At 42.2% G+C, this 27,770-nt stretch overlaps 1 protein-coding gene across 1 annotated transcript in view; it reads left to right on the forward strand.

The window, feature by feature from the left end:
* adamts3 (ADAM metallopeptidase with thrombospondin type 1 motif, 3) overlaps positions 1 to 27,770 on the forward strand; it is a 130,184-nt gene that overhangs the window by 17,333 nt on the left and 85,081 nt on the right. Inside the window, exon 4 of the mRNA XM_070904185.1 lies at positions 13,180 to 13,336. Coding sequence (XP_070760286.1) covers positions 13,180 to 13,336 — 157 coding nt within the window. The remainder of the gene's footprint in view (positions 1 to 13,179; positions 13,337 to 27,770) is intronic.

Genomic DNA, 27,770 nt, shown 5'->3' on the forward strand with positions numbered 1-27,770 from the left:
CCCCATCACGTTATCTTATATATAAACACGCCTGCCCCCCCCATATATCACACGACAGTAAGATGTGCTTGAAAGCTCAGAGAAAAACTAGTAAGTGCACCTTTGTGTTGAGATTACTTGATCACAGAAGGTCAAGAATAAACCTCCGTGCTCAGATATATATATACATAAAAATATGTATAAATATTCTTAATTAAATTCCCAGAAAATTTACAATGCAGCTTCACTCTATACAGCATTGTAATCTCGACTTTAAATTACATATATTCCTTGATAAGGCTTATCCATACGTGTCCCAGTGGAGTCTTAACTGCTGTGAACAAACTAATAAACAACAGCCAACTGTTTCATTTGTTGCTTTAGGTTAAAAAAAAAAAAAGGTCAGTTTGTGTTGAGGTAAGAACACTGAACTTTAAACAAAGTTTAAACAGTTTAATAAAGTGGCCTTGAGGTGGAGGTGATCACAGCGAGTGATGAGACAGGAGCAGGAGCTACGCTGAGAGTAAGCAACAAGGAAACTCAGAGAGCTTAGTCGGCCTGATAGCATAATACCGCCGTAGCTGACGGAGCAATCTGGCGAATACTGGCGGGAGAGCCGGGTTAGATCTACTGCTGGGTCGATTGGATGATGAGAAGCAGGTGTGCTGATCACCGGTGCTCCAGAGCAGGTGGAGTAGCCTCGCCCAGACAGACACACAGAGACAAATGGGGGGGGGGGGGGGACTGGATCTCAGGCTGGCCCACGACAGCAAAGAAAAGCTGTTAAAATTCTACCCAAAACCCCTCTGATCTGCACTGATATTATACAAGATACTGTAGAAAACTATATGAAGCACTGCGGGAGGTATTACAGAACCCCGCAGGCTGTATTTTCTTAAGTTAGAGCTGGTCAGGAGTCAAACAATGTGAATGTGATTTACAGTCACATATATATATATATATATATATATATATATATATATATATGTAAATATACTTTCAACACACATGCTCCAGCTGTATGTAGGAAAACATACAGTGATTATCAGACTGGTCTTAGTGGAAGGTATTTATTAGGAAAGGACTCAAATTTGGACAAGAAAACGGAAAGTGACATCTTCTCCTTATTGTCATTGCGTCGCTGACAGATAGCGATTTGAGCGTTCAAATAGAGGTTTTTGTTGGATTTGGTGTCGTATATCCATGTGGCTCTGAACTGCGCGCAGGTTTTTCCAATTGCAGCTGATTACGAAACATCTGATCTGTGTCACATGTGAGAGGGGGGGAAAAAAAATAAAATAAAAATCAGACTCTCAGCAGCAGCATGAAGTACATCTACGTGCCATGAAGTACCAGCTTTTATTTCATCTTGACATACAAACTGTAAGCTGCCTGGAAATGCCTTAAAGCAACCATGAAATACTGCTTCAGCCTCTCTCATTTGTTTCCATGAAGCAGGACAGCTGGAACAAAAACCTCCTCTTACCCTGTGTTGCATGAAGGAGAACTTTTTTTTTTTTTCTTCTCAGCAGGCCTTGGCAGACGGACCGACCGATCGACTGACAGATACAAACAGACAGAGGCAGAGCTGACCTCAGGACAGCTCTGACTGGATGTCTGACTGTTGATATTAACCTTTACCTCGCCAGCGGCTCTGTAAAACTTGGCCACCTCTTAATGTGTGTCATGTTGCATAATCAGCTCTGCCAGCCAACAGGGTGAGGCACTGCTACGTCTGTGGTGTGTGAGACTCGCAAGTGTAAACACTGCAGGCCTGATGGGTAATGCATCAGTTAGAGTATCCTTTCAGAGCAGAACCCCTGCCTGTTGGTGGACATTTTAACTGAAACCTCTCCTGATCCTTCGCTGTCAGTCCAGCCAGGCAGCCTTAACACCTCCTCCTCCTCCTCCTCCTCCTCCTCCTCCTCCTCCTCCTCCTCCTCCAGCAAAACGTTTACAACGCTGAGATTCATGAGGAGTGACAAAATGAGCAAATAAGATATGCTAATGTTTTGCTTAGAGCTACGTGTGTTCAGTGGCCTAAACTTTTGGCCCTGGAGACATAAAAGAGCATTCTGGACGTGCACAGCTCCTGACATATCTGGAGCTGCTGTGGAGGGGGAAAAAAAAAAAAGCAAAGAAAATATCCTATTTGATTAGAAAAAGAAAGTGAGCCAGTTCCTCTTTGCAGTGAACTGTAGTCGGGCACAAGAGTTTTATTCACTAATAGTTCTTAATGTTCCTTATTGACTTAGCCAAGACTTGTTGCAGAGGCTTGACCCCAGAGCTGTTTGGGTATATGGTTTGAGGTACAGGAGGGGAGGCACACCAAGATATGCAAAGCCAAGCTATTTCTTCCAAGTTTTCTCCTCAGCCGTCGAGGGTTCAGCTCAGTGTGTACTGCTTTTATTGATATTTATGTGTTTAAACATTTTTAATCATGACCTATATAAACTTAAGAGGAGCCCACATTTTCTGTTGTCGTTACAGACAGACATTGAGGGCCATTCACTGGCGTGAGGTTTTATTTTAAGTCAAGTGTGGACTCCTCACCGCTTACTCGAAGCCGTCGGTAAATGTTTGCTCTGTTTGGCGGAGCAGCACAAAAAGACGAACCTAAAATAAATTCTCATATTGTTTCTCACAGTGCAGCCTGTTTCACGTCTCTCTGCCCGGCACTTCCACCAGAAACTCTCCTTAATTTCGATTCATTACCTGTAAACTGTTTTGACTTTCTCATATTTCTTTCTTTTCAAAAACAAAACCTGCTTAGATACACGTGAGGTTGAACTTGCAGATATGTGAGAAAGATGACATGCAGTGAGGACACAGATAAGATTTACTACAGAACACTGAAATATTTCTGCAGATTTCTGTTTATTATTGTTAAGCATTCTCAAAAAGAGTTCCTACTTTCCTCCAAGGGATTGAAGACTTTCAGTACGCCCCCCCCCCCCCCCCCCCCCCCCCCCCCCCTTCTCCTGCAAATCACAAGAAATGAACTTGTGTATTTTTTCCCCTTAAAGTTCCTTTAAAGGCTGGGGATGAAAATGGCAGCTAATGATGACGAAGGTTTGCTCACATTTTTGAAAGCAAACACACCTTTGAACAACACCGAGGGTGAAAGGTGGCAGTGTCCTGGCTGAATTCAGACCTTTTTTCAACGTTGCAGTACCTCAATTTTTTTTTTTTTAAACGAAAGCACGTTCATACCGACCTCCTTAAGAAGTTTAGACTGAAAGAGACTGTTTTTGAAAAACTGGAGCCCTTCAGCTGAATCCCATATGTTTTTTTTGGCAGACGAGTGCTGTCTGCTTGGCCGGGGCTGATGTTGGGGATATTAAACTGATGGAACACAGGACTCTTGATCCCTTTTTTGAGGGTTGTGTTTTGGTACCAACTGGCTGAGCCTCTGTCAGACACCTGCCATTGTCTCCTCTGGTGTCAGATAACACCGAATACTGGGTGGCAAATAGTGTGCCATCAGAAACCCTCCTGCTGTAGAACCAAACTTGAGATGTCAGAGTGGTTTTTTGAGAGTTTCAAGTCTTGTGTGATGTGAAAGTGTGTTTTTAAAGCCAGTTGTTGCACTCTGTTTTTACACTAATTACAGGATTGTTGCCAAATAATCCTCCACAGGGCATTTTATCCTGCAGACTTGCTCTCCCATAGACATCGTGTCCGGCTGTATTTTCCTGATGTTTTCTGTTTCTTGGATGATCATTTTGAAGTAGTGTGGATGAGGGTGACGCGTGAATGCTGTGGGTTCGGGTCTGTGTTTTCATCACATGCATGCTTTGATCCACGCATCAGTTCACGTGACGTTGACCCCGCCGATGTTCGGCAGATTAAAGTAAACCTAGAAAACCAGACTGGTTTGAGGTTAAATTCTTACTTTTTCAAATACAGCCTTAATTAAAGGTGTAATAAGTCTGACTTTTCCAGGCTTTGATCACTTTTAGGGTCTCAACTTGATTCTTTTTATTATCCAGTTAATCAATTAGTGTAGTGGTTCCCAGTCTGTTTTGGTTTGTGCCCTTTTGGCCCCTCATTTATGGGCGAGTGGCTCAGCAGGTAGAAGGAGTCGGCCCTCCCGTCCACATGTTGAAGTGTCCTTGAGCATGGTAGGTCCGCCGCCATCGGTTTGTGTGACGGGTGAATGAGAGGCTGAATTGTGAAGTGCTTTGACTGTTAAGGTAGAAAAGTGCTGAGTAAGAGCAGTCCATTTACCGTTTTAGCTGCAAACCATTGTCACCAGTTTGTGTGCACTTATATCCACAGTTTTATTTTAGAGGCCTGATAAAAAAAACATCCAGTAATTCTCAAGAAAAAAACAATTGTATTGTATTTTCTCCGAGGGTTTTTAGAGAGAAATGTGTCCGACTGTGGCCTGCTGACGGATAATAGTTCCCAGCAAACACTGATAAAAGTGTGTAAAAGAGTTGAAAACGCTCAGTTGATTCAGAGTTGTGAAATGATTTCTTTCATGGTGGTTTCCAGCTTTTATTTCTTGTTGTCGGGACCTCACCCACCTGATTCAGCTGATCTGGGGTCCGTTGACTCGGTTCAATAGTTTAATGGGCCAGAGAACCTTCCTGAGTGATTACATGCCCTCGAAATGCATTAAAATGTCCCGACTAATGACATGAGCTCCCGAAATTTGCTCTCAAGAGATTTGGAACTTGATTTGGGTTTCAAGTTTTCGGCTTTACTTTGAAACCGTCATCGGGAGCAGGCAGAGGTGTCGGGAAACATCGGCTAATAAATAGCGGGGGTGTGCCGGCTTATTGCTCATCTTCATCAGTTAGGCTGATGATATCATTAAACTGCTCGGAATAACAGTGCTTCTGTCCTCTTTCGGTTCTGTCATATTTCATCATGTTTTATCAGGATGGATCTTTCATTGATTTGTCACTTCCTCGCTGTGAAACAGCCACGCTGCACAGGTCTCTAATTTATAGATAATGACATTATGTTACTCCAGGTTTAATATTCACTCAAGTGTGTCCTTCAATTATTCATCCAGCAGAAATCCCAAATGACTTTTCTTTGTAAGGATGTTTCTGTGTGAGTGAGAGACATTCACTATGCAAAGAGTGACTCCACACTCCTATTTCCTTTCATTTATTCTCTTATTTCTTTTCTATTCTGTTCTATTCTTTATCTGTCTGCTACAGCAGGTAACGAACAGATCATGAATAATGTTGAGATAAAGATACATCTGGACTGTATTATGCTTCATGGACAATATTACTGTCCGTGGTATTACTGTACCAGTGTTATTACTAAAAAAGAAAAAATGTAGAAGAAGTCTCCCTGGCAGCAGACAGTATAGTCTCCTGTCCTTTTGTCCTCCTAAAGGCCACAGTGGCCCAAGACAAATACTATTATTCAATAATAACTGTACCTTGGAGGCAAGGTCACTGCTGCGACAGCTGTGATCTCCAGACTACCGGAGACGAGTGGAACAAAATAATCACATTTTCTCACAATGTGTGGTTGGTATTGTTCGTCCCATAATGTGCTTCTGTGAGGTAAAAATATCACATGTAATAAAACACAACACACAACATAATAAACGTGTTGGGTTGCAAAACTCTGGGAATATTCAAGGTGGAAACTTTCCATGGGAATTAACAGGCAATAACGGGAATTAAATGGAAATATAGGGGTTATTTCCGCAGGCTGTATTTGCCATGTCATAGGCAGATAGCGACAAACCTTTTATCATCTCATAAGCAGACATAATTGTAAACCCTCAGCTGAGTTGAACTTTAATGAAATGAGTTGACTCTAAGCCCTTTGCTCATGAACAAATCCATTAATTTGACAAAGTTATGGGGTAAAGCACTGCTGAATTCGAGCCGACAATGTGGTGCTGTGTGCAGACTTAGGGTTTAAATCATTATAATTGCTAATCATTTGTAGAATGAATGGAAATAGATTAATTTAAACTCCTCAATTAGCATGCTCAATCAAGCTACAGCCCACATGGTAACAGCTAGCTAGCAAAAACTAGCAGAAGGTGTTAACAAGCTACAAACTGTTAGGCTATCTGCTGGTTAACTGAAAATATGAAATGTATTCACTGCAGTAATATAATCGAAGGTTATGTGAGAGCATGCAGTCCTTTGGCTCAGACAGTCGTGTTGGCTGCACATGTGATGGGAGAGTGCACTCTGCATGCAGAGGGTTGTAATTCTTCTGAGTTCCTATTTAATGGGATGCTGGGAAATTTATCTGTACATGTTGCTGAATACACAGCATGGTTACAACTCAATTACACGGGCTTACTTTTAACCAAAACATGCCGTAACATGCCGTTGTATTGTTTACGTGCATTAAAAGGTGCCATTTCTAGATTGAAATTGTGCAGCCTTTCCAAGATTCCCCTGGAAGTTAAGCTCTGGACATTTTCTTTGCAGTCCTAGTATTGTGTAACATTGCTGGCTATGGTATTCAGACATTGATAAATTACTGTGAAACACCTAATTTAAGTTTATTTTCTTGCATGTCAGAGAGTATTTGTGTGTTTGTGTGTGTGTGCGCCTCAATAACAACATTACACTCACTTGAGTTTGGTATCCCGTTATTTTTTTACTGATTCTCACTTTAGTGGGCGTATTTGGACTCAGTATTGTGTTTTGTGACCTGAGGCTTACACCTAAAATCCTTCCAAATATATGCAGCCAAGTTGTTGCAGAATCAACAACAGGGGTTTTCTTTTATTGGCTCAAAATGAGGCGGAGGTGGCAGCATCCTGATCATCATCATGCACGGTGCCTTCAGCTGGCTCAGGAAAACACAAATACAACTTATTTTAGAAGTTTCTAATAATTATATGAAAATTATAAGAAAATGACAATTCATCAGTGACAAAAAACAATTCATGCATTAAGAAACATTTGTGGGACTCTAGAGATACAAGCCTCAGAAGCACCTCCTTCAGGGATCTGGTCTGACGTAGAGCAAAGGGAGAACAAAGATAAAGTTAGTCTTTAAAACCAATAGACTCTGGTGGTGGTGGTGCAGTTAATGTAACTGGTATATAGTACCTTCAGATCAGGACCTCTCACTCCCAGTCTGCAGGAGTCCCACTCAGACACCGGGTCAGACTCCCTCAGTCTGGGGAACTGCTCTGCTAGTGTCCTCAGCTCAGCATCCCCATTGTCTGCAGAGTGTTTGGGAATCGGCCCTCAATGTTCTCAGTCACAAACGGCTCCGTCACCTCGAAGATCTGAACAGATTTCAATAAAACAGTTCTTGAGTCCACGTTAGCTACTCAAATAGTCGTGGAGTCAATTTATTTTTATCAATATTCAGGCCACGTGATTTTAATCTGAATACACGCATCCATTTGATTTCATTGTGGAAAGCAATCTCACCTCACAACACGGCCCAGTTGCTTGGTGACAGAGACGTCAGTGGTCTCATCAACACCGGGGATTAATGGTTGCCACCAGCTGGTCGTCCAAAATCTAATGGTGAAGTCTAATCATCTCCAACATTTCATCAGTGATGATGGCTGCTTGTGTATTTGGTGCTGGCGCCGACTGAGGGGCAGAGCAGTAATTAGGCGGTCCTCCTTGACAGTAATTAAGTGGAGATAACCATCAAAATGGGCTCGTAGCTGGTGCGGTGGGGCCACCTTAGCTTAAGGCATTCATGTATTATTTTGAAGCAGCCTTCAGGAGCCCCGTGGGCCACTTGTGTCATGCCCTCCCCATTATGTGTGAGCAAGTTAAATTTGTTCAGCCACTGCGAGTCAAAACCTCTGACTCTGCTTTTGAGAAAAATCTGGGAAGATGAATAGAAAGTGAGGTTAAAATCATGTAAATGTCGGCTTTGTGTTAATACACTCCTACAACTGAAAACCCTCGTCTTGACTGCTGCACTCTGATCCTCTCCATCACCCGTCTCTTCCACGTCTTATGGACTACTTTCAGACCTGAGAAATGTGCCACATCTCGTCAGTAACATAATAATCAGATGGTGTCTGCACTGTTTCACTGGCCCTCGTGAGTCTCTTCCTCGCGAACTCGCCTTGTAAAGTCGTCGCTGATTCTTCGAGCTACAAAGCTGAAACGTTAACGTTAATTTAGGAAACCTTTGTAAGAAATGGGACGTGCTCGGATGTAAAAGAAACGATATTCACCTGTTTGAACAGCCACAAAGACACATTCCTGCTGTAGGGAAAAAAGAGACGTTCTTTGAAGGAAATTTCTTTTAAACTAAACTAAAAGAAAAACGCAAGGGGCAGCGTTGGTACCGCCAAGAATTTGATGACTTATCAGACAGCAAACACGGACATCAAGTATTTTATCTTGTGCCTACCGGTGGTAATGATCTGTGGATGATGTTTTCTGGTGTGTAATGAGCATTATTTCCTCATGCGTTGAGGTAACATGAAAAGAGACAGCGTTACTGATTTTTGGAGATAAAATGTGGGCAAATGCAGACAGACGCCTGCTCAGTACCTGTTTGTTTTGATTTGATGGAGGATTTAACAACAGATGTTCGTCTGAAAGATAGACTTTAATCAGACGTGGTGAAACGCAGCTTTACTAACATAAACGTAGAATAAAGCCATCAATCCAGTTCACAGCGGCACTTGAAATGAATATTATTCACCACAATTTAATGCCTTCAGCCTCAACATTGGTACATTGGTTCTTTACCTCACCTGAATGCATAACCAGCCTCAGCTCATCGTGGCCTGGGAGGAGGTAAAATGCTCAAAAGAAGCTGAAATGTGTTTCTGAGCTCTTTTCTTCCCCCGTGTGTCGGAGAGTGACGATCGGAAAGAACAAGGAAGAGGAGGGTAATGCCTTTGTATGCAACGTCTCTGCTTTAAGGATAGATGATAAATTAATTTCAGGACAGCTGTATCCAATTGCTTATGTCTTCATTCAAATTGGCGAGAGCTCAGCACTTCGTTTGGTCGGCACAGATTTCTGAAACGCCTCGCTCAGTGAGGCGGGAGGATTTCTGCTTTGTTAAGACACAGCGAGCATGTTTCTGCTTGATATTCACATAATGCATAATGCCTCTTTTTTTTATGGGTTTACATGATGCACAGTAGAGATTTAATGAGCTGTTCTCTTTTCTATACTTCTGGGTTTTTTCCCATCACAGTCAAGCTTAGATAAAAAGGTTTAAAAACTATGTACAGTCAGTATTGACTGAATTGATTAGAGTTGTGCTGTCCCAGTTTTCTTCCCCAAGAGTTGCATGAAACAGCAACATTCAATGAAAATGCAGAGTAGTTAGTTGTCTTACTTGCAGAAAAATGTTTGAAATGGTCCAAACAGCCTCCAGTTGTGTGTCACGCTGTGGAGCGGCTTTGATCTCAGTCTCATTACGTATCCCCGTGCATGGCGCTTAAAGTCGGGCCTGGACTCGCTGTTTACCTCCGCCGCGTCTTAACAAGAAGGTGGCATTTTCAGCTCCTCAGATAGTTCATAAAATGTTCAGAATTAAGCAACACTGGACAGGAGCACAACTTCTGTCCAATTATCCATCTGTCAGTTCGCTTGCACAGCCTTTAGAATCCCAATTCACCCGCAGAGGCGCTTTAATAGGCCTGCACGCTCATTTATGACGTGTGTGAGAGTCAAGATCCAAACCTGGACTTTGTTCTGCATCTCATTTTATTCTGGGAGAAATGCTTCAGCTTAAGTGATCCTAAATTGAAGCATGACCGGTTGAAGGCTCGGATCTCGAGGTTTTTATTGGCATCGGAGCCCATTAACTTCTGAGACGTTCAGCTTTTCTTCTTTCTTGACTCTTGGTCATGGAATCAGTGAATAAGAGAGAGCCACGTCGAATATCCTTTCGGTTTAATTCAAAATATGCCTCGATATGAGATGTCAGCGTTTCAGTCTTAAGGTGAATCTGTGTAGCTGCGAGCCGGGAGTCAGTTGAGGGGGAGATGAGCTCGGAGTAAATAAAGGAAAAATCAAATTGACTGTGTGGTTAATGGCAGGAATAATTCAGGCTGGATAATCCCCGGACCTCGTCTCTGAATGCCAGTGCATGTGAGGAACTGGTAATGGGTATGTGGCTCCGCAAACTGCACGACGGCCCGACAATGTATGCGGACATACAGATTGTTTATAATCTGTGTTTGTGGGCAGACGCCTGCAGGTGTAAGATAAATGCACACAATACACAGAGGAGGAAATCCCTACTGCAAATATGTTTAAGTTAACAAGCCGAGGCAATTTTTAAAACGTTTCCTCACATGAACTTTTTCAACCTTGAATTTGGTTTTGGCTGAGAGTTTTATGGCAGCTATGTGACATTTTTTTTAAATGCAAATTAGCCTGACGTTGACACCGTTTTATCTCTTTCTGACGGCAGCATATTCACGTCACTCAGCAGGAGATGCTGTTTTCTTTGATAAGGAGGACGTGTCAAAGATCACAGGATCGCTCTTGTTCTATATTCATCTCCTGTACCAAATCCAATCAAGTCCTGATAACCTTTGCCTGTCAAATCCAGATTGTATTTGCATATGAACACAATATCTTGCTGTGAAGTTCAGATTATCTGTCAGTATGTATCTGTATCCTCTCTTCAGTGAGTTTCATTATACACTAAGTCTGTTTGTCAGTGTTTCAGTTTCTACGTTTTCTTTTTGTACAAAAAGTCAGTTTGTTGTTCGGTTGGGATTTTTATTAACTGTGGATCAGTGATCTGCATAGATAACCTATTAATAAAAAGTGAATAATCCACATAAATTGTAAATTGACGTCATTTGACCTGATACATATTCCTCCCAACTATAGAGGGCGGTAATGCAAATGTGTAGAGCGTTCAAGCCATAAAACATAAAAAATAATACAATCAGGTGAAACAAGGTGTAGAGTCATCAGTCGTTTTCTAGGCCTTTGTCATGTCTATCAGTTGAAAGTGAAAGTGTCCTCCCGCGACGATAAAGGTCCCGACGTTGACGTTCCTCAGTTTGTTCACTTTTCTGTTCAGTTCGTGGCAATGCACCAGCAAAAGATGGCAAAGAAGAAGCCTGCCAGCTGATGGAAGCATAGATGTAAACAATGCAGTTAGCAATGTATTAAAAAACAAATCTGTTTTGCTGATGTTTTATGAGGAAGGAAAACGCATTCGACATGTTTGTTGGACCTCAAGGACCCACGCTGAATGTAAACATAACTGTGTTTGCTCACAAGGAAACTCAACAGGGTGCGTTTAAACAGGTGCATCCAGCGCTCAGCAAGTCATTTTTATCATGTTAATGTTGAAGCCGTGGTTTGATGATTCAGTCGCAAGTAAATTAAGTACATTTTCACATCATTTTAGTCCCAAGCAGATAGAGATAGATGAGTTTTCAACATATTTATTGCATTGTAGGTTTCTAGCTCCTCATATCAGCACCCATAATGAGAAAGGTGAGGTGAGTGAACCTGGTTCTGTTGCCAGAAGAAACCAGGTCCTCTCAAACTGCTCACAAACTCACAAATCAGACTAACGCAGCATCATGGCTTCATTGTGATGCCAGGAAGTGGCCGGACTCATTCTTTGGTATGCCGAAACGCTGACATTAGGATGTCACTTGGATGCCGAACCTTTTAATTTAATTTTACTGGCAGACTGTTCATCTATGTGCAGCCCACCTCGGAAATGAATATTAATGTTAATGTGTTTATTAACGGCAGCGGGGAGACTCGCCCGCGCAGTATTAAAGTTACATGTGAACTTGAATAAATTGGAGTCCAGCCAGCAGTGCGTGTAAATAGGAGGCGGGGAGTGCTCGGTTGATTGGGGACTATGGGAGTTGGGAATGAGTTCAGTGTGCGTGTTGCTTGCAAAGCACCATATGTGCACAGCCCAGCAGAGCGTTAGTGAAGAGGCCAGAGAGAGGTAAGGCCCGCGAGGTGCAGCAGTGGAGCTGGACCGACCGACCCGGGAGCTGGAACAAATTCCTCTGGAGCTCTGTGAGAGGTGGCTCTGTCTGCCTACAGGTGCACAGTAACAGCATTTCTTTCTGCCAAAGGCTACTCTCTAATGGATGAACGTGATTGTTAAACATCAAATCGTTAAGTGTTCCTCGTCTCTCTGTGGATGCCGTTAGTGTTCGCAGCAAAGTGACACATATTTTGAGTCCTGCGCACCCCCCGATGAGCAGGTCGTGCATACCTGAATTTTCCATTTGTCTTCAATGAATCAAAACATCACTCAAGGCTGAGGCCTTATTAGCGTACTGAATTGCATTTCTGACAGTTCTGAAGGGCACATTTGTAATATGTATGTAGGGAAAAGGCTCAGTAATTACAGAGAATGCCTATAGATGGTTGAGCAAAGTGCAGCTTATCACGCTAACATGTGTGTTTGATGCAGCTTCACCCAACCTTCACCCGTGTCACACCTGCTGTGCAGAAATTGTTTGGATTTGATGAGTTGTTACATTAGTTTTATCTGGACCGTGTGACCCTTTATATCCGCCCTAAACTGCAGGCATGACTGGCTTCTTATTGCAGGAAATCTGAAGGCGGCAGGTAGCGATCACAAAGCAATTTCGTTCCAATGTGTCACTAACAATGTGGAGCTTTCTGATCACCACCTGCAGCTGTCGGGTAACCAGCTGATAATTGCAAACAGATTGTAAGTTGTAGGGAAAGAATCAAAACATCGTCCCGCAGTGTCACACGGAAAAAAACATTTAAGCAGGCAATTAGCACTTTGAAGCATTCTCTCTTGAATAAATTACTGAATAAAACATTAGCACATCTGTCTTTCATTCTCACGTGTTTTATGCATCCGTTTGTTACCAGGACATTGTTAGGTAGGACATTATGGAGTTATTATGTTGTCGTCTGACTGTCTGTGTGAGTCATAAGTCAAATAAATTAAAGAGATTTAATGTCACCAGAGGTTCCCACATAAAGTACACGTCTCATTGGATTTTGCAGATTTTCTTGAACATACTATTGCAGCTTAACGCAATAATTATCCTGATTGATTTGTGACCTTATTAGCATAATTGTTGGTGATTAATAGATCATGGTTGATAGGGCATTAAGAGGTCTAATAACACCTCTTCTTGGCAATGTCAGAGCCTTAATGCTAGTCAGGTAGTTTGTTTCCAGATGTGTTCATGCGTAGTCTTTCCTCTCAGTACAGAAGCAGGTACACATGCTGTACGAGTAGCTGCACACTCACTGACCTGCCATTGTCTTGCAGGCCGGGATGATCCGCACTGACTCAGACGAGTACTTCATCGAGCCGCTGGAGAGAGGCACTCAGGAGCTGGAGGACCAGGGCAGGGTCCACGTGGTGTACCGCAGGTCGGCTCTGCTGCAGGCCACCTCCGACATCTCTGTAGACTACCAGCTGCAAGGTAGGACGCACAGCCACGATGTGTACTGCTACTGGGGCAGATAGCAGGCCAGAGGATGTTGCTGCAGTAGTACTGCTAGTACTTCTACCTGCTGCTATTTCTATGACTATGATGACACTACTTTTTATACTTTATGATGGGACTTTCTGTTTTGGTTTAATCTTGCAGAGCAAGTGAGGAGTTATATTTAGGGTTTAATCGATCAATGCTTACTTCAACGCAGCGACCTGTGTTTTCTTGTTCAAAAATCACTTGACGATATGCCTTTACAACCACAAAGCTTGTTTTTGTATATCACCCCCCCCCCCCCAAAAAAAAGTAAATAAACAAAAACCTGCTGAAGGTCCTGCTGCCCAGTTCACGCATCACACAAGGACTTGCACTTCATTATAATAAATCCCCGGAGGGCGGGTGGAGCCACATAAACCTGACTGAAAGGCGTGCCTCCGCCCGTATGGGCCGCACAACAACAAGCGCTCCTCTTCTTCCACCCTCATAGGAAATAAAAACCTGACTGGCCGACAGTCTCTCAAGCCAGACAAGTTTCTGCTGCATCTACAACTACCCACTACAAACTTCTAATGTAACGAAGCATGTTGATGTCGGGATTTAGATAATAAAAAGCTGGTAGGCTTTTTATGAAAAGCGGGTGGTTTTTTGGACCTTAGCCTGGTCCCAGACCTATGAAATACTGCCCGCAATTCCTCATCGATTCAGATTTGGTGTTGACGGCTCTGTAGGTGAGATTAGCATCTTCCTGGACAGGACATTTTTGAGACGAGATTGACGCAGACACACTTGCAGAAATGACTGTTAAACCAGTCTATATATTTGTTATGAAAAACATTAAAAGCTCCGACCACTATCGCAGCTTCTCTGTCAGCTGAAAATGACGTCAATGGGGCGGATATGTCACTAGCCACCGACTGCTTAGGGCAAAACAAAATAACCCCCTCCCAAACAGAAATCAGCTAACATGAACACAACGTCAGGCCAAATATGGAAGTGAAAGTAAATACGGGATGCAATCACACAGGCTGGGATTGCAAGTGTTGATAATAAAGCAACTCCTGCAGTTCCTACTTCTACTACAATGAGTGCTTCTTGTAAGTAATACCAATGCTACTGTGAGTAGCATGTTTATTACAGGGCAATCCAGGGCTAGTGATGCTACTACTTCTACAACTGCTTTTACTACTACTACTGCTACAAGTACAATTACTACTCATGTCTAAGAGTAAGGTCATGCTTAAACTGACTTTGGGACAGTATGTGTGACAAAAATCCTCAACTCAAAGGTATTAGCTTTCAGTCACATATGAAAACTGGCCCAGTTCCATTTGCCAGTGAAGACCTTGTGAGATGCCGTTAAAAGCTCGGAAATAATTTCCGCTTTCACTTCTACTACTATTATTAATGCTGACAGCTGTCACTGCTTGCTCTAAATACCCAGCTTGCCCTCTATTTATACCAAACAAATGTCAACTGTTGCTGCTGACGGAAACATGTAATGCGTCACATGCAATGTGAAGGAGATCTGTGCCCAGAAAAGACTTCTTCCTGTGAATCACTTTGTGTTGATGAACAACAAATAGGGCTTCCATGAGTCACCTTTTACGTGTTATCATTTGGCTGTAAGGAGAGAAGTAGAAATGGAAATCTATTTCTATTATAAGGTCTCACATTATTGCTTTTCTTCAATTTGAATGTGAAAACATTTCAACGACACACAATATAAAGTGTTTTCCCAGTGAGACCAAATATGTAATAAACCTTCCGCTTAGAGTCACAATCAGTTGGTGAATGTACTTGAGTCGTGCTCCGTCTGGATTTGGCTGTGGTGTAAACTTTGGCTGAAATACTGGTTTTGGACATGTGCATGATGTGCTTATGCATGCTGTCTTAATGGATGCATGGTAGTATTATGCTTGTATTTGTATCTGAACTCGTCACTTGTCTTAGACATTTCTAGATAAAATCGTCTGCCAGTGGAGGCATTTGCCCTGATTGCTGTTCCAGAAACCATTTTCTCTGACGCCATTTCAGCTGTGAAATAGTCGACCTAAAGAAAGAGCAAAGAGTGCTTAAGCAATCAGCATAATTATAATTCCAAAACTACATTTTAGTTTCTTTTTTTTCCCTCCACAGGCTGGCACACAAGCTGTGAAAGTTGCTATATGAATATTTATTTGCCTGGCAGTTTGGAGCAATCCCAAAGTGACGTTTGGGTCATTGCTGGCAGTAGTTGTAATCATATATTATTTATTTGTTACATTAAGGAGCATCTGAATGCATGAATGGAGATTGGAGAAAAAAGCATTGTTTATAGCTACTAAGGCTCAAACTTTAAGGGGCAGCTGTCAGCACTCGTATGTATGGAAGTGTTCAATATTGAGTAAATAAAAAGAGATAAATGATGATAATATAAATCATTTTCATAATAAGAAAATATTATTGGATGCAATTTTTCTTTCTTGACAGTTGTGCTACCCCCTCCCTCTCTTCAGCTAGCAGGCTCAACAGCTGCTACCAAATTTAGCCAGTTAGCTCCAGTTAGCTCCAGCAACAACGATGCTATAAGTTATTCTGAATCAACAAAGTAGAGAACGCTCCTGTAAATAAAAACACTAAACTTCTGCATTAGCTTAACAAAGCTGCTAATGCTATCTACCCAGCCAGCTTACTAGCTAGATCAGCTTAGTGAAGCGCCAGTGTTAGCAGTGTTAGCTAGCTTCTGTTGGCGTTGTGTGTTTTTCTCCATAGATATTCGAGGCAACTCTGAATTAACCAGCTAGCGTTAGCTGCTGCTGTCCACACTGTCTCTTTACTTTGATGCCGAGTTTATCTATAATTTGGTGGATGTAAACAGGAAGCATAATGTTGCCAAGGAGTCACTGAGTTAGCTGTGAGCTACAACTTTTTTTAACCTATATTTATTTACATTTTGGCTAATTGGCACCATTAAAAGTATGCCGAATGAGCTACTAGCAGTTCCTGTTTGCAATGCACCCTTGGATTTACGGACGACTATCACTTTATTACTTTGATACTGAAGAAAACTTTAAAAACTTGATGATTCTCAGGCTAGTTCTGGAGTTATGAAGAAGAGATGATTCTTTTTTTAATTTAATTGATGTTTATTCGCCATGGACATTACACTCGGGAAGTCTAAGTGACACTGAATCTAAACATGTGCATCATGTCTCCGAGTTAAGATTTGGGAAACCTGGCGAGGCTTTTGGCTTCGTCCGGCTGAATACCCATGTCTATTACAGACCATATCCTGTAATTTCCCTGTGGTTAAAATGCTGGTCGGAACAATAAGATAAATTACAGAGGAGCACGGTGAATATTTCACTCCCCACCTCTCCCTGTAATGTTAATCCTGTCCGAACGGGGCTTAAGTTGACTTTGTGTTAGCTAAGTGATGTGGTGTTGTGGGACTTTGAGGCTCTGACTTGGCTTTATGTCTGCTTTGAAACAACAAAACATGCCCTATTTTAGTTCTGTGGAAGTACTGATAAACCTTTTCAGATCTACTGTACACTATCTGAGGCCACTTCTTCAGGTCGTCCTCCCATCCCTCGCTAGTAGAAGGCAGATATATGATTACATCGTCTTGCTTACGGTCTGTAACAACGTTTGACATGTCACGCTCATTTAAATGTAAATTGGCGGCTCGGTGGGATGTATATGATCATTTCACTGGGGATACAAGCTCAGATCAACAGGAGACAACAGGATCCCAACTGGGAGGAATGAACAAAATCCTGGTGGAAATAAACACAACAAAGCTGTCACAAGCAGCAGGCAGAAATCTTGTGCTCTAAGAATGCTTTCTGTTTGAATTATTGATGCAGAAGAAATAAAGATTCAGCATGAAGCTCAACATGTTTCATCTTATTCCTTCATGCACATTTAGAGAAAGCTGGACTCCGTGCTTTCACCCCTTTTCCTTCTCTCGTGTCCTTGAAATTGAAGCACCACAGAAGCACCACAGGCGTGAAGAGCCGGGGCGTGGTAAACATGTGTTGTACAGCGGTAAACAACATGCTCGTGCCCTGATGTGATCCATAAAGAATAATTACAATTACTGCATCGGTTCTGTTGAGACCTACAATACGATACGCTATCAGGGGGAACGTCCGGGTCCACTCTCAGCAGATTTGTGTTCTACTGCGGCAACGTTTTCTCAGAAAATCAATTCCACGCAACACCTGTCGTGTGTTTACAGCCATTAGCTGGTTAGCACAGGTATAATGTACTGCTTAGGTTACATGTGTTCCTCTTGCACAAATGAAGCATCTTACTGAAAAACAGCTTGTTGGTATTTGTTCAAACTAAAAACTCTTTTCTATGTGGCACGAATCTGTCTTATATTACAGATGTCATTTCCTGAATGATACTTAATAATGATAATAAACCTGTACGATGCATTCAGACAATCTCACACTGCGTGTTTAAAACTGTATTTCCAAGTTGTAATTGATTGATGCCACTCTTTACAGATGTTGCATCGCGTTCATGTTGAGATAGGGGAGATGGAGGACCCATTTCTTGATACTGTCGCTGCGCTCCATTTAACCGTGACTGCCTTTCGCTTGTTACATAGCAACAAGGGCGGGGAAACCTGCTTAAATGGAGCGCAGGTGACATATGTGTGACATTAAGCAGTCATTCGGATCGAGGGTCAAAGGACAGAGGGTGTTGCATGCTGTACGGATTGTAAATCCCACATGTGGGCTGTATAAATAAAACTGACTTGACATCAGATGCCGCGGTAAACTTTAATTCAATCTTTTCACAGCTATTAACTGTTGCCAGGATTCAGGATCTGTTGGATTCAGCCACCACGAGCCATGAGAAACATGTGTTTATCATTCTGTGTTGTTTACAACGCTGTTGTTTGGAGTAGGGGCCACACAGAGGTGTGGAGTTCAAGTCATCATGAGTGGTTATGTTACACATAACAGCGCATGACTGCGAATATTAAGCATTAGGAGAACTACAGCTCCCAAGAGGCATTGCGTTACTTTGGCAATACATGCAACAACAGTTCATTTAAATTAATTTGCTTTCGGATTCTGGGTCAATTCTGGATGGATTCAGCGACGCTGTCGCAGTGTTTTGATGCGGATTGCAATGACGTTGCATTCTGAAAAGATTTGTGCCTCCGGCTGGCTGCTTCACCACAGCAGTGGCTCCTGGGGCTCATGGATATCATTGTATTTAAATCCCCATGTCAAACTGATGTAAAAAATTGAATTTCTCTGAAATAATCCTTTTTACGTCTAAATATTTTGTAACCAATTGCAATAAATAACTAAAAAGGAGATTCCACTGTGTCTGTGTTATGGAAAATTGAGGTAGTTTAGATGTGAGTTTACAATGAGGAAAATATTTCTATTACTGACTTGGCTGCTCTGCGTGCATTGACATCATGAATTGTGGCGGAGCCAGAGCTGGCAGGAGAGTGGTAGACAGCAGTGCCATAACAGGGTTTCTTGTCTGTTTTTCTGCGTTTTTAGATGTTGTTTTGGAAATGTGACATCGAATAGCAATTTTTATTTGAAGTACAGTCCTACCTGTCCGCACTTGTGATTCTGGGGAAATGTCTTTGTGGAGCAGGGTTTCAGTATTTGACCAGCATCGGAGAAACAGCATGCAGACATGCTCAATACTCTCTCAACATTTCAAGGCAACCTGCTGCTGCTACCGTATTACACAAGACAAACAAGAAAAGAACAATTGCACCTTCGTATCTTGACTAATAAAGGGTTAACATCGGTCCTGGCAGGTGCTGTGGAAGATTATTTGCACTGTACAGCAGAGCCATCACCACTCTCTGATTCTTGGCCGTGCTCCCCTCTTGTGATATTTTGGTGATGATTGGATTTCATATCTTGAACCAATCAAGTCTCTGTCATGTCCTGTGACTAGAGGATTGTAAGATGGATTTTCCAGACTCACTGCGGGTGACGGCAGTGGATGAGTAATTCCTCCCTTCTCTTAACAAGCGCTATACTGTGATGTCTCTGAGCACGTCCTCCATTTGAGGAGCTGCTCAGCGGGTGAAATTGCCAAAACAGGTGTACTCGGCAGCTTTCAGGTGTTATTTTGTAGGCATTAAGGGCAGTTTTATAAAAAAGTATTTCATGTAACAGTTTTCCTGACATTTGTGTGTCTAATCCCTTAAAGCCCACGATTCTCCTCGGACCCACGTGCAGCCATTTTCATGGCATTTCAAGTATCTCACTTTAAAGAATTGAACACTTCAATGGATTTCACATCTGAAGGGGTTTAGTAAACACATTTTTACTGAGTTCTTTAGTATTGATCATACTGTGGACAAGGCAGCACTGTCTGTTTGCCTCACTGGGAGCTGATGGCATGCAGCCTTTTGATATGTTTACATTTAATGATATTGCATAATTTCTGTGAGCTTATGCCATGAGCCATGAGTGCTGGCATTTCTGCAGGAATGAAAAACATTCAAGGGAGTAAGAGACAAAAAAAAAAGAGAATAGTCTGTTGTTTATAATCCTGCTAGAATTTTCCTGAAAATGTGATCCAGCAGGGATGGGGTGAGTGATAGATGAGCATCACAACATCCACTATAAGCAGGTTTCACAGGAACAGAGAGGGTGAGGCGAAGCTGGGAAGTGTTGATGCTGCTTCCTTACTATCTGTGGTAAGACGTTGTGTTTGTTTCAGCACCTCTTTTTTCGGCCTCAGGATCATATTAAGAGCCGCCGGGAGATGTGAAAACAAAGATGCTGAGGAAGTTGCACCTCAGCGGCAACTGGCTTCCCGGTGAGGAAGAATGTCAAAGGTTATTTTAAGAGTTTTAATCAGAGAGTAAAGTTGATGACCAAAATAATGTAGACACTTGAACCAAGTATGTGATCTGTGATAAAATGCTGTGGAACCTGGCTGCAGGGACAAGAGCATTAGTGAGGTTGTGTTCAGACGGACGTTAGCACTGTGTCGACGCGGCCCACCTCGAAAACAGGAAAGGGCCAAACTGTTAGCACTGCGTTGGTAGAGTGGGGGTGCCAAAAAAGCTAAAGCTGCGCTGGCCAATCAAATGTATGAAAGCACACATTCCTGGTAGATTTTCTAACGTGAACGATGGACTTTTACTGTTTATTATTATTATTGTTAATTATTGACAATGTCGACAATGTCCACTGGTAGTTGCAGTTCTGAGCACGTCTCATCCATGTTGGCTTAAACGTTGAAAACAAGTTCAAGACAAACAATGCCGATGTAAACCACTGTTTGTTTCCAAGGTCAAGAATGAACCTTCAGTCTCAACTTCCTTATAGTACATCATCATCATCATCATCTGTCCATCCTGGGGGGGTTCTCACTGTTGTACCTGATAGAACAAAACCTCAACATGATTTTCTAATGCAATGGGCAGTCGGTGTTCCACTTCATCCCAAAAGCTCTTGGATGGGGTTAGGGTCAGGGCTCTGGGGTTGTTCACACCAAACTGGGAAAATCGTTTCTCCGTGGCTTTGTGCACGACAAAGACAGGAGAGATGTCTACAAGACTGTGGGCTCCACACACTTTTGGCCAGGTAGCGTATTTTCCAGCATGGTTTTTGATCAGGGTCGACTTTCGCTCCCAGCTTCATGGTGAGGGACTGTTCTCAACTTTTGTTAAGGTCACCTCAACTGTGGGAACTGAGCCTGTTGCGGCTTCACCCTATAAGAAAAGATTATCCCGCCGTTTGTGGAACAAGATTCTGAATAAATAATTCTCAACGTCTTTGCTCAATTTTCTCAGTCTTAACAATTCAGTTTGTAGAAACGGGATTCTGCGGACACTCCTGCAAGTAAAACAGCCGTGAGCATTTTCTGTTTTCCTGTAAAACAAATTTCTGTGATATGAGATGCCAAAGAAAGCAAACAAAAGCCAGAGGATTACACATGGAAAGGTGCTAATAATCATCCAGAGCAGTGTTTCTTTACAGAGCTCCGCTGGATCAACGGTTTTGTTCATAGAAGAGGTTTTTATATGAAAAGGACTCAATGTTGTCCATGTTAAGAAATTTGCCATAAATCTTCTCACTTGGCACTCAGTTATTTAAGTAGACAAACGATACACTTCGATTTAATGGTGCGTACTTGATATTATCATGTAAAATTTAGACTGCAGTAGATCCCACACACTATGGAAATATTAAGGAAGTAAATGACATTAAGGTTTAAAGTAACTGTTGAGTTTTTTGCCTGTATGTCAACAGGTTTTTTAACACGGGGTAAATATATGTGCAGGAATGTGTCACTGTTCCAGATATACAAGGAACACGTTGATGGTATATACTGAGCCTTAATAATCAAACTACTACTATTATATTTTGGTATAATCATGTTTTTTTTATGAGAAGTCTTGCTGAATGAGGTATTGGCAGGATGTACAGATAAAGACCACTGGATTCCTAAAAATATCTTCCAAAGTGACAAATCTCAGGCGAGGTAACGAAAAATATGTGTACCACCTCTGAATGTGAGTGGATGAAGCCAAACATGTACGAGTGTCTTTAAAATGCTTTAAAACAACATGACAACAGGGGCAAACTCCATCTGCTCATGAAGACCATGTGAACCAAATTAAGTCAGTGTTTCTACATCAATTGCAAAATGGCTTCCTGTCGGTGAGGACTCCGAGATAACGTCCTGTATCCATCCCGATCAAACTCAAAGGCCTCCCAGCACGCAAACAGAAGACGAGAGAGCAAAAACGGCAAACAAAAGGAAAACGTGTCTGGAATCACGAAGTGAACGCGACTGATTGTGTTGGTGACATGTCTGCCTGGACAGCGACGCTCCGCCGCCTTCGGTCCTCCTCCTCGGCGGAAGAGAAGAAGTCTCCGGGGTGAACACACATGTGAAAACACTCTTAATATCTATACCAGGTAAAGGCATAAAGGAAGATCCAGGTCATCCAGGTTTCTGCCGCGTGTCGTTGTTTCTCCGGGGAAGCTCCAGTAATTTCCCGTGAATGAATGTGTTTGGAAAAGCTGCAATAGATCAAACTATTTCTCTGAAGGCTTCCAGCCTGGGGAGCAGACTTTATTGTTACTATTGCCACGTATCTACAGAAGGTCTCATTGACAATAGTAATAAAAACACATCTCGTTCATCAGGAAAAGTTTGAGAGTTGTTGTTGTTATTATTTTCCCTCTTCCATAAATCCTTATATAGCAAGACAGCTACAGTATGTGACATGACAAGAATTACATTACATCCTTTTTGCATCTTTTTGTTATATAGCTCTATTTTACGGTAGGGCGTATGGCTCAAAACTTTAGAAAATGGGGGCAGATCTGTGGATATATTGTACTTTGAGTGGGCTTTGTGAAGATGAACAGGTGGAGTGGTATAGTATTATTATTTTCATTACAGCTTCACAGCATAGACAAAAGTTTTACCAACAGTTTGGCACTGTAGGACTAACATGTCCGTATTTCAAATTAAAACATTTTGCCAATATGGATATTTTACTATTTTTAAATCTGATAATATATCTGCCAATATTCATTTTTTTTAACATAAACATATTTTTCTATATAATATTTAAAGTTGGTTATTAAGCGGTGTCCAAGATATTGTGTGCACAGTGCGGGATATTTTTTACTGTTGAAAAATAAACTCTCTGGCGGACAAATAATGTAATGGAGACACTGTTTCTAAATTACCTTAATTACATCTTCGGCATTTCTGTACAAGCGAACATAACAGGACATAAAAAGTGAGATTTGTGATGTGTTTGCAACAGGGAGGAAGAAGGTTTATGGGTCATGTCGTCATTTTTTCTTGATTGAAACGATTGATTGATTATTAAAATGGTTGGTCGGGCAACTAATTGATAGTTTAAAATGTTACCTGGAGCACCCTTAAAGTCAAAACAATCCCACAATGTCTCGTGAACATAATGTACAGGCGAGTGTATATTTTTCAATCTCTTATACCCCCCCCCCCCCCCACACACACACACACACACACACACACATAGAGTCAATCATGTTGACAGATGGGTGTGTGTGATCCCGGGGAGATGAGAATTAGAGTGGGGGCAAATGTGTGGACTCCTCAATGCGCCCCTGAGATCTGATCTCCTGTTATCTGGCCTGACGCCCAGGTGAGGGATTCACCCACTGCAGCACTTGAATATTAGGTTTTATTTTCACATGGTAGTGAAAATAGAGAGAGACACTAGTGAAAGACCTCGCGTCTGAGGGCGTATCGATGTCTTTCACGACATGAAGGAGTTCGGGAAAATAAGCCGAGCTCCGAGAGAGACAGACCAAGACGAAAAGAACTCAGAGAGGGAAAGAGATCCTTACGTTAAAAGGAAAACGGAGATTTATATTTGTCACACAGATGTGTTAAGCAGTGGGGGCTGGCTGAGTGTGCAGGAATTTGGGGATCTGGCAGGAATGAAAAACATTCAAGGGAGGAAGAGACAAAAAAAAAAAAGCAAAAGAGAATAGTCTGTAGTTTATAATCCTGCTAGAATTTGCTTGAAAATGTGATCCAGCAGGGATGGGCTAAGTGAGTAAACTGAAGTCACAGTGAGTGTAATTGGCAATAGAAGCAATAGAAGTTGGAGTAAGAAGCTTTCACCGCCGCCAAGTCGCTTACTGCTGTAATTATTAGGCTATTCGCTATTACAGCAGACAACTCAAGTGCAGCTGAAGCAGACACAAATCTCAGTACTGTTAAGTGCTGATTAAATGTAAAAGCTTCCTATTTTCCCCCAGTTAGACCGACATCACGGCACAGTCCGGAGGCGGGTTAGAAAATGCATGCAGAACAGATTTCACTGGCCCGTCGCAGCTGTTAAGACATCGATTTTGAGGCTCGGGTCAGGTAAATACTTTATATATCATAGTTAGGTTCCCCTTGAATCGTGGTTAGTCTGGGCAGAGAGAACTGAATGACTTAAGCTGCTCACTGAATAGGGTGAGCAGCAAAGTAGGGCGCCGCTAAACGTGTGCATGTGTGCTCAGCAAACCTCGCCTGGAAGAAAAGGTTTCTGCAAGGTGCCCATGTGCTTGGCTCTCTCTTTTATGCTTTTATATGTGGAGGTTGAACCGACGCCGCCTTCCTTTCTTTTTTTTTCCTGCATGACTTCGAACGCAGATACTGTACCCTTTTGTGAGAGGATCAGCAAAGTCAGTCTTCCTCCCCCGGATCAGGATTCCTTTGATTTCCAGACGCAAAAAAAAGCTCCACAACAGCTTCCCGAGGTCTGCATCAAACCAGGGATGTCAGTGAAAGATGAATGCCGTTTGACCATCTGCTTCCAGGTGAAGCAGGCGGAGGTTGTGCTTTCTTTCTTTCTTTCTTTCTTTCTGAGAAGGCTTTTATATCTGCCAGGAGCCTGTGCCAGAGAGGGAACATCTTGTCACTTGCCGGCTGTTATAAGAGATGGTACTGAGGGTTGTAACCTCAAGACAAGTCACAAGATAGAGGATGGCTGCAATGAAGATAAAAGCCAAGTGATTAAGTGAGCCTGTGAGGGTCAGCAGGCATGTTCCTGAGACCGAGTGGCACAATCTGCAGAAAGGATAAACGCTCGTCTCGCTTTCTAAATCGCATTCAAACAGCGCATGTCACCTCCAAGTGGAGCTGCTCAGTGGAAACAGATTGTTTGAGTTTACTCAGTACGTTAGTTCATGTCATGTGGGACTTATTGTAGATACCAAAGTCATAGTTGGCCAGTCCAATGCACCACGGGGGTGTGTTTGATTTGGGTCACTTAGCGTGCTCGCCGGGTGGTGCCTTAAATCAGTGATTTATTACTGTAGATGCAACCTTTATTGAACTATACCGAGGTACAATAATGCTAACGTTACCATACTTTGCAACGGATGCGACGTGAAATGCAGCAAAGTACAACATTTGATTGGTCAGCCCAGTGTGAGGTATCCAACTGAGGACAACCCACAATTTTCTGTCTAAAGATCAGTTTGTTGCCTAACGTTAGCGTTATTTAATCACAGAGCTGCTCGGATTCGTCTTCATGTTCTTCAGGTTTGTGATTCTTCCTCACACAGAGGATGAAGGCTGCATGTAGTCTGCCGGTCGTTGGTGTGCGGCCAGTTTGCCAGCTGTTTGCTGTTGTTTGTTTTGGTTTATTTGTGCCCCGATGAACTTCAGCACTGTTAACTATATCACACCGTCAGCAGCAGATGAGCTTTGCAGCTATTTTCAGGGTTTGTTTGATATCTTGAGTTTTAAAGATATAGCGCCCCGGTGTATGTGACGATGCTGAGATCTTATATATTTTGTCCTCATTTGGCAACAGTTGGTGTACTTTCAGCACAAAGCTCAACACTGCAAGCAAAAAAGAAAAAGAAAAAGAGCGTCTTGTGATAACAGCGAATTAATCCTCAGAAGAGGCTAATGGCTTTTCTTATTTCACACTCAGTAGTGTTTTAATTTGACTTCCTTGCACAGGTACCTGCTCCCAGACACAAGGAAAACACTCTTTCCCACTTCAAACATGATTGAGCTCGACAAAGTCATAAAAACACATTTAAAAAAAAAAAGCTACATCACCATCTGATTTCTACTGTGTGGACGTGAGGCGCGTGTTTTAAATTACAGTATGTGGATGTGAGAGGTGTGTTCAGCGACAGGGAAAGCAATTTACCTTTAGTCATTTAAAACACATTAAAGGTTATCAGGTGTTGTCGGTGAGGATGGTTCCTTTAATGTGTCGTGAACAGAAGTAATTTGTTTGCCATGTCAGAGGTGAGTGGGAACACTCACTATCCTCTGAAACCACAGACGCTTTGAAGTCTTCAGCAGAGTCTCAACGCTCAGAATCAATGCAGCGTAAATCCCTCGTGCGTCATCAACAAAGTAAATCATTCTTTAATAATAGTTCTTTAATCACGGGCCGTCTGATACCTCTACCTTTCCCCTATTTGCACGATGAACCAGCAGATTGGGAAGGTATTCTCCACGTTGCCTCGCGTCTTCAGAAGCATGAACCCTGAATGCGTCTGATGATTTCTTTCCATTTTGAAACCTGGTGATAATTAGCGACAGCGGCCCGAGCCAAGGATCTGGAGGGAGGGTGGAAAAGACCTTGGAAGCATTGAGCAATATTTTGAATCGAGAAACGCTTGGTTGTGTTCTCTCTCTCTCTCTCTCTCTCTCTCTCTCCCCGACTCGCTGTGATTCATCCAGCTGCTTTCCAAAAGTCACATGGCAGCTGGAAGAGGCTCATGAGCATCTCTTTCTCTTCTTTCCGTACAGTCTGCGTGCTTGCAAGAGCCAAATACTTAAGATTCTTGTTGCTTGTTGTGATACTACATCCACTGTGTCCCTTACAGAGAAATACTGATTCAAATTATGAGAGTGAAGAGATGTGATTGCGGCCGTTTGCGGGACACAAAAGCAGATTTGTGTGTTTAGCATTCCCGGGGTATTGCAACACTTTAGTTTTCATTGCCTGACTCAAATGTTTTTGCATTGTGTAAGAATCTGGGGGCTGCAGTAAAACTGCCCGTATGACTGGAAATTACACCATGCGCATCAGAGAAACCGTCCAGCACTCATCTTGTGATGAAGTGTTGTTGTTGGAGGTCGGAGGATTTAATCTGAAACGCTGCTTCCTCTGTTGTTTGTCATCGGTGACAGGAATTGTAGGGTTTGTACCGCCTTCATGTATTTTCAACCTATATATGTTATATATATATATATATAGTATTTATAATTGAAATCCTTGTGTTAGTGTCAGACTGTTGGCCTAATGATTGGCCAAACATCTACAGGTGGTTGTTTACAATATGGTCACTAAATTGACATCATAATATGCTCATCTTTTTATTTATTTGTTGCACTGTTGACACATTAATTTCATGATTTATTGATTGATCGTCAGAAGAATTACAAATAACACAAAGTTTGACAAAATAATCTTAGCAATTAACTTTTTTTTTTTCAGCGCTCGCAGTCTTCATCAGCTTCATTTGCTCAGTTGAAAACTACATAAATAAACTTAAACATATAAAAACCAACCTCGTGTTGGGATCACTTTGTCAAACTATCGTTCTCAAAGTCAAGAATAAACTTAAACACTTTTCATGGATGTAATAGTAAACAGCAGAGGTATTTATTAACTTTTCTTTGCCTCTCAGGCAGCACAGAAGCTGTCATATGTTATTGCTGGATGTTGTTAGGGCTATATGCAGCCTGAGAGGAAGAAAAAAACCCACTACCACCTCATCTGCATATCTTTCTAGGGTTAAATATCCTTGTCCGGCTGCCTCGTCTCATTTGGTCTCTCTGGACTGAAACAGAGCCGACGAACTCATCAGGGAAGGCATCATCAGTGGAATCAGCTGCTGTGGTGCTTAGCTGGAAAACGTACAGCCTCTCAGCCGTCTGAGTGATGCCAAAATCA

Source organism: Enoplosus armatus, chromosome 4 (assembly GCF_043641665.1).
Source record: "Enoplosus armatus isolate fEnoArm2 chromosome 4, fEnoArm2.hap1, whole genome shotgun sequence".
Lineage (NCBI taxonomy): Eukaryota > Metazoa > Chordata > Actinopteri > Centrarchiformes > Enoplosidae > Enoplosus > Enoplosus armatus.